The 8,332-nt window shown below is 35.9% G+C and overlaps 1 protein-coding gene across 1 annotated transcript; it reads right to left on the bottom strand.

Annotated features, from left to right (window-relative positions):
• Nucleotides 1-1,732: 1,732 nt before the first annotated feature.
• On the bottom strand, nt 1,733-5,331 carry LOC141643211 (uncharacterized). Its single transcript, XM_074452259.1, has 3 exons — nt 4,973-5,331; nt 2,859-4,432; nt 1,733-2,535 (listed from the first exon to the last, which is right to left on the bottom strand). The coding sequence occupies exons 2-3, from the start codon at nt 4,409-4,411 to the stop codon at nt 1,908-1,910; spliced, it is 2,181 nt and encodes a 726-aa protein (XP_074308360.1). The 5' UTR covers nt 4,412-4,432; nt 4,973-5,331; the 3' UTR covers nt 1,733-1,907.
• Between the last annotated feature and the right edge of the window lie 3,001 nt (nt 5,332-8,332).

The following is an 8,332-nucleotide window of genomic DNA, read 5'->3' as shown; positions in this document are numbered from 1 at the left end:
TGCACTCATATATTTTTGTGGATATGAGTTGGTGGTGGAGGACGACGGTGGTGGTGTTTGTTGGTAGTCGGACTAAAGTTTTACTCGTAAAGGACCAAAGTTACACTTATAAAGGACCGAAGCCACACTCTAAGGACCAAATTTACACTCTAAAACCTTCAAATTTACACTTAAAATACTACATTTACACTCGGAAAACATCACATTTACACTCATAAAATGTTAAAATTATATAAATTCAAAATTTCCGTCACAAAAAAAAATCAAATTTACACTCTTAAAATGTTACATTTACACTCGTAAAATATCAAATTTACACTTGTAAAATATTAAAATTATAAAAATTCAAAATTTCCGTCACAAAAAATCAAATTTACACTCTTAAAATGTTACATTTACACTCGTAAAACATCAAATTTACACTTGTAAAATGTTAAAATTATATAAATTCAAAATTTCCGTCACAAAAATTCAAATTTACACTCTTAAAATGTTACATTTACACTCGTAAAACATCACATTTACACTTGTAAAATGTTAAAATTATATAAATTCAAAATTTCCGTCACAAAAAATCAAATTTACACTCTTAAAATGTTACATTTACACTCGTAAAACATCACATTTACACTTGTAAAACTCATACAACATTACATTTACACTTCTGAAATCTGAAACTCAAAAATGATTAATTAGGGGCTAGAGAGAGAAAGAAAAATTAATTAATGTATAGAAATTTGATTAGTGGTAATTTTTTTGGTAATTTTCAATCTCAACCACCCATCTCAATCCAACCATCCACATTTTTTACCTTTTCTTTTTAATAGCCCTTAATCAAATGCATCTCAACCATTCATTGAGTCCATCCAAAGACCCTTAGAGGGACTTATGGACTCAATTTGAGAGGAGGACTCATTAGAACTCATATATATATATATATATATATATATATATATATATATATATATATATATATATATATATATATATATATATATAATGAAATTTAAAATATTCTCTGAATATTGTTATTACAATAACTACCGTGCAAAATAAAACTAAATGTCCAACTAAAAGATGTAAAATTTGTTAATTGCAATCCATACATCTTTTGCTTCTCTTATTTTTGTCTAATCTTCAACCGATCCGCGTTTATATGTTAGAAAAAATTAACGGGAATAATCCATACTATTGGTCGTATTCCACTATTAATCCCATCTTTATTTAATCCCGTAACAAATCTAATTATTTACCCACTTATCAAATCATAAACTTGCTCTTTTTTTAACTTGTTTTGTCCGGTTAAGTTGGATGTGGGGACCAAATTTTCTTTTTCTTCTACTTAATCTTCTACTTTATTCAACTTTGTTCTTCTTCTTCTTCTGCTCGTCTTTTTTTCCCTTTTCTCTCACTTGTTCTTTTTTTTTCTCTTCTTCTTATTTCATCATCGTATTTGGTTTCTCTGTTCTTATTTTTTTTTTTACTTTTTCAAAACAATTGATTTTCTCCTTCTCTTCTAATGGATTTTCCATATGAATCCTCCTCAAATTCATTGTCTTCAAACAGCTCAAAGGATGTTACCTGTAATCTAGGTTGCACCAAAACGGACACGGACACGGACACGGACACGACACGGACACGGGACACGGCACTCCGATTTTTTCAGGACACGGGACACGGCAAAAAAAAAACTAATATACCTATTAAAATAAAGGGAATTTAAACGCCATTACAACCAACATCTAAACTTTGGTCATTTAAAGGTCACAAAGTCGTAAAACAACCAATAAAAATGTCTTATACATGAAAATCAAATGTCTTACAACCAACAAAGTTCCAAATTACAAAGCATGAAAAGTCTTACAAAATAAATAAAAAGCATGAAAAGTTTCAAATTACAAACCCCATCAAACATCATTACCCGATGTACGATCATCTAACTCACCAAAGTCACCAATTTCACCATCATCACCAAAGAGCATCATTTCCATGTCAGGCTCATCAAGGGAGAGATTAGCCACATCAAGACAACCAACTTCATCAAGATTATCATGCTCATCTCCACCAACATCCCACATCTTGGTTCTTCCCTTGATATACTCTTCACTATTTCTAGAAAGTAAGCGTAAATTATTATGAATTCTTACCAAGTCTTCGGCTCGTTTTGGAGTAAGTCTGTTTCTAGTACAAGAGTGAATAAACTTGTAGATACTCCAATTTCTTTCACTACAAGAAGAAGAAGAAGGTTGGCCTAACAACTTGAATGCCAAACCTTGAAGATTAGGAGCAATGGAACCATAAGTAGCCCACCAATGCTTTGCTTCCATTAGAGACATGTCTTCTACACATTCTAAGTCTTTAAAAATGTCATGATCTCTTCTCGAAAAGATGGCATACTCGGTGTTGGCTTTTCTTCTATCATCCGCACATGGGAAAAGTCTTCTAAAACAAGACAATCTTGAAGACGAGACTTCATTATCAACATGTGGAGCAACTCGACCGGGAATTTCATCAAGCCACTTTTGAGTGTAGAACCTTAGAGAGAAAAAACAAGTATTATGGATTATGACAACAAAATTAGTTACGGACGAAAATGGCTAGTCGCATCAATGTTGCATCAATTGGTCACCGACAACTTAGAAAATGGTCGACTTAATTGTTCAAAGTGGAAGTACAAATATAGTTACTGGACGAAAATGACCAAATTATAGTTTGGAAAATGGTCACAATGTTTAGAAAATGGCAAATTATAGTTTAGAAAACGGGCGACTTATAGTTTAGAAAACGGCGAAGAAGAAAGGTAAGGTGACATAAATCTCATGCTTGTATAAAAAAACAAAATAAATTAGTATAGTTACCTTGGAACCAAAGAATGTGCCAAGCTATGTAGAGGAGTGCTAGTTTTACTCCAACGACTTGTAAGAATGCTTTCCACCACCTTGAAAAAAGTGGACTCTTCACTTGCACACTTATGCTCATGCTTGTATATAGCCTCTTTGACCTTGAAAGACATACCCTCCCACCTCTCATATACCAAATGAAGTGAAGACCTATCCGTATCACAATCTCTTATCATGTTATAAATAGGACGTGTGAACTCAAGGATATAATCAACTTTGTCCCACCAACCATCATCTAAGATCTTTTCCCTCACAAGTACAGCTTGCCCACGACGATCTTCACGATAAGTAGTCCACGCCTCACTAACTACCATTGATTGCAAGGAGGTTTTAAGAAGTTTCAATCTTTTAAGCATCACAACAATAGAAGCAAATCTAGTATCGGCAACGGAAAGCAATTTCAAAGGAGAAAACTTATTGAAAATTGCAAGCCTCATGCCATGGGTCATTATGTAGTTCTTTATAAATAAAGCATCTACATGAATCTCCGTTATCCAATGACACTCATTATAAGTTTCTTCATTATTATTAGTGTTTCTAGCCGCACAAATATTTTTCAAAGCAAGATTAAGAGTGTGGACAACACATGGCGTCCAATATATATGTGAATATCTTCCCTCAATTAACTCCCCCGCACCTTTACAATTACTTGCATTATCCGTTAACACTTGCACAACATTTTGATCGCCAACCTCATCTATTACCTCACTTAGCAAAGAGGCTATATACTCTTTGTCCTTCACCTCACCCGAACAATCAACCGCTTTGATGAACATAGGACCACTTTCACAAGCAACCATGACATTGATCAAAGGTCTCCTTTGTGAGTCACTCCAACCATCACTTACTACACTAACTCCTTTCTCTTTCCAAGTACTCTTAATAGGCTCTAACAACCTCTCAACATTTTGCTTTTCTTGTTGAAGCAAGGTTGTTCTCAACTTATTATATCCCGGAGGAGTATAGCCCGGGATTTGGTTAGAAGCGGCAAAGGAGTAAGACCTCACATAATAAGGATTCCTTGCAAGATTAAAAGGTAACCCTCCCGTGTAAAACATTCTAGCAATTTCCGCATCCAAATGGTTACGACTTTGTATATTAAGAGTCATAGGAATGGTATTGATGGATTTTCTTTTTTTACCAATTTGGATATGTGGTTGTCTAGAGTTAACATCGGAAGAAGAAGATTCATTAGGAAAAAGAGGAACTTTTGGTTTTGCAGCAGCTCTTTTTTTAGCCTCCACCGCATCATCCAATTGTTTCAATTTAACTTGATCATCGATTGAAAGATTCTCACACGTACTAACTCCCTTCCCCGGAATTTTCAACAAGTGAGCCCTCACTCTAGTATAAGTGCCACCCCTAACAAGATTACAAAAGTGACACCTAAAACTCGCATTGCCTCCGCCATTTGCTAATTTGGGCCCCTTATCAACAAATCTCCACAAAGGAGTATCCTCAATGTCATCACTTTGAGTACTAGCACTAGCACTACCACCACTAGAATCCATAGTTATCAAATTGAATATCGTCTGCAAAATATTTACATTAAAAAGCAACAACATATGTTATGGATGCAGCACAGATACAAGTAATCAGGCCTGAAATGCAGGCACACAGGAGGGTCAGACGGTCAGTGAGCAACCTAGGTAGGAGTCTACAGGAATTAGACTACGAGTAAAGGACAGAAGTAACTCAGTGTTTAACTTGTAGAAGTAAACGAGTTGATTTCGTTTTCAATTCCCACTATGTTCAATCATACGACATACATATATACAAACACTATCCATCTCATAATCTGCTTGTTTTCACACAATCTGCTTGTTTTCTTCGGTAAATGTTACTAATTCAAACAATCAATATCCAAATTACCCCAAATCAACCAAACCCTAGTTTTCGAAATTACCCCCAAATCAAACAACCAATATCCAAATTGAAAACCCTCAGTTTGATGTAACGACAAGTCGACAACAACAACAATAATAATAAATAATATCAATTAATTTTCAGAAATTAGACCTAGATTGATTAATTAAACCTAGATTGATAAATTAGGGAAAGGTGAAAATTACCTCTTCAGTGAGCAGAACTGCAGAAGTCGTCGGCAAGAAAGGTTGACTGCGACCAAGAAATAACGGCGGCCGGCGGCCGGAGGAGGCGAGGCTGACTGGCGAAGTGGGGAGTGGCGATTGGGTAGGAGGAGTAAAGGAGAACTGGAGAGAATTGTCGTGAACGCGTGATATGATTCATATGAAATTAGATTTTGTTTTCAAAATCTAATATTAGGGGTGTCCATAAGACACGGGCCGTGTCCAATTTAGTTGGGCCGTGTCCGACACGGTTTTTTTTTTAAAAAAAAATAGGACACGGTTTTTGGCGTGTCCAAAACGTTTTGGGGCGTGTCCTACGCGTGTCCGTGTCCGACACGGTGTCCGACACGGGAACGCCCAATTTTAGGCGTGTCCGTGCAACCTAGCCTGTAATCACAATTTGAGATCAGTGATAAGGATTGCAAAGAAGGGAGTAAATGAAGAGAGAAAGTTTTATGGGTGTCCCTTATGGCCGGTAAGTCGATTAATTTTGCATTTCCATTAATATTTGGAAATCCTAATATTTGATTGCCCAAAACCCAAACTTAAAACCCTAATAATTTGATAATGCTAAAATTAAAATAATGATCTTGGTTGATGAATATTGCAGAAAATAACTGCGAATTTTTTATGTTAGTGAACGAATTGGCGACTGATGGTTCTTATTCTCATAAACAATGGCTTGAAGACGAGTTAAAGAAAATGAAGATTAAGAAGGAGAAGTTAAAGAAAGAAGTCTTGCAATTGAAGGAAGAAGTGAAAAAACACAGCATATGGGAGAAGGTTGCTTTGTTAGGATTAATTTTGTCTTGGATTTTTTTTTTCAATATGTTGGATTGTGAAGACAAGTTGATGTTGTGTAATACTAGTAAGGAACTGAAGTTAATGTCTATGAAATAATAAGCTTTGTACTGATGAAATGAAATAAAATGCTTCTTCAATATTCCCATTAAGTTTTCTTCAAGGTTATGGCTGCCATTACACAGTTGCCAAAGTTAATTTTTGTTACACTGTCATTACATAGTTTCACTGCCTAAGTTTCATAAGCAAGCTAGTTACCAAAATACAGGGACCTATTCATTACAACAAAAAGTTACTAATAAATAGGTTCCCAAACATTCAAAATGTGACAATTTAACCAACTAAACAGGTTCCCTAACATGTCTTCATCCATTTTGGTTCACTGAAGCTTGAGTTGAGGGGTAGCTTGTGGTTGTCTCCTGTAGTTGAATTGAAACTCTACTCCTAGGAGGCTGTAAATAGACATACAAGTATAAATCATCTAACATAGGTAAATGTATTAAAACTTCATAGGTTGTATAATACATCCACTTACATTAGTAAATATATTGCCTTCATTGTCAAAAAGGATTCCAAATCCTTGTGGTACCTGCAAATTCAACAAAGTACAACATTTATCATCACATTTTCAGCAAAGTACAACATTGATCGTCAACAAAGTATAGCATTCATAAACTTACCCTTCCACTTCTGCCACATATGCCACCTCTGCCATGTCCTCTACCACCACCTCTGCCACTGTTAATAACCCTACCACCTCTTTCTAGCCTAGTTGGCTGAGCAGTTAAATGGTGATGTGCCTCAGAAGTTAGCTGAGTAGTTGGTTGGATGTTTTGAACATCTCCAGGTCTCCCTTTTCCTCTTTTAGCAGGCTGAGCAGTGGCAATAACCTTGTCTTTGTCAGGACACTTCCTTCTGTTGTGGGTGTTAGAGTTACAAACTGAACATATCATCTCCATCACATGCTTTGTGAGCTTCCAACTCTTTTTAGGATCTTCAAATGGATCCTTCAATTCCTCCTGTTTTTCCTAAGTCTACCTGGACCTACTTTTTATTGGTGGGGGGTTCAAGAGTTGGTTAACCTTAGGCCAGTGTCTTTCACCTGGGCATGGGCTTATTGATGACCCATAAATGCTAAGGTAAGTCTCCCTTTTGTAACAGTCATCAACATAGTCTTCAGCTTTAGCATATATGTCAAATATTGCAGAAATTGCATGGCCACACGGAATACCAATCAAATCCCACTTTCTACAAGTATATGTCCTAGCCTCTAAATCGACAGTTAATGAATCAATTCCATGTTTTACCTGATAGATAGTAACACTAGATGGCACGGGAGTGCACATTGATGCAAGTTATTTCTCTTTCTCAAGTCTCTCTTGTACCCTAGGACAAACCAAAGTAGATTTTTTCTCCATTTCAGCTTTTTTCTTGAATAACCTTTGCATCAATGCCACTCTTATCTCCTCAAGCATATATATGTAAGATTCTTTGTACGAGCATTTATAATGTAGGCATTGAATGTCTCTGCTATGTTATTGACTATCACATCACTTTATGTTTGAGTCTTTATGAGTGCTCTGCAAAATAGGCTGGGATTGCAAGCTAAGAATGCATTAGCAGCCTCTAGATCAACCTCTCTCATGGCCTCTACTCTATCTTTGAAAGCAGCTTCATTGTAAGCTTTTGCACAGGCCCAAAACATCATTTTCATCTCATCCTCCTTGTATGTCTTGTGCCAGTTGGCAAAAATATGTCGAGCACAATGCCTGTGCTCACTTTTTGGAAACTCCTTGGCTACCATAGTCAAGATACTCTACAAAATAGAAAACCAGTTAATAAGGCATGTTAAAAATACACTGTTATAAGAGTGTAAATAAGAAACATAAATAAAAAGAGTGTAAATAAGAAACATATAAGAAAGAATGTAAATACGAACACTGAATTACCTGATGTTCATCAGAAATAAATGTCCACCCTTCACCATCAACTTCACCCAAGCATTTTTTAAGTTCCTTAAAAAACCACTTGTAGCTATCATTATTCTCCCCTTCTACTACAACCCATGCCAATGGGAACATCTGCTCATTGACATCCCTCCCAATAGCAGTTATTAATTGTCCACCCATGAAGGTTTTGAAGAAACAAGCATCTACACATAAGATTTTTCTACACCCTAATAGCCAACCTTGCTTCAAAGCAGCAAAACAGACAAAAAAATCTCTGGAATACAGGTGGGTTAGGTCTAATGACAGGTTTAGTAACCAAACTAAAAAAACTACTTGGACTTCCATGGCTAAGAGCTGCAATATAAGCACTCATTTTACTGTAATGCTCTATCATTGAGCCATGTAGCATTCTGTGGGCATGGTATTTCACTTTGTAGGCAAAACCCCTCTTAATTATAACCTTGTAAGCTCTTCTAACAGTCTCAATAATATCAGCTGCTGACCAATGAGATCTTGCCTTAAACACCTCCAAGAATTGTTTAGCTAACTAAGTACTCTTCATCTGCCTATTACTCTCCATTGCTTTGGCATG

The sequence above is a fragment of the Silene latifolia genome, chromosome 2, assembly GCF_048544455.1.
Source record: "Silene latifolia isolate original U9 population chromosome 2, ASM4854445v1, whole genome shotgun sequence".
NCBI classification, from domain to species: domain Eukaryota; kingdom Viridiplantae; phylum Streptophyta; class Magnoliopsida; order Caryophyllales; family Caryophyllaceae; genus Silene; species Silene latifolia.
Note: the sequence above shows the minus strand (reverse complement) of the source record. Positions and strands in the feature narration are given on the sequence as shown.

Coding starts and splice junctions, on each gene's coding strand:
- LOC141643211 (XM_074452259.1), bottom strand. CDS start 4,411: ATGGATTCTAGTGGTGGTAGTGCTAGTGCTAGTACTCAAAGTGATGAC. Junction 2,536..2,858: donor GCACATTCTTTGGTTCCAAG/GTAACTATACTA, acceptor TTTCTCTCTAAG/GTTCTACACTCAAAAGTGGC.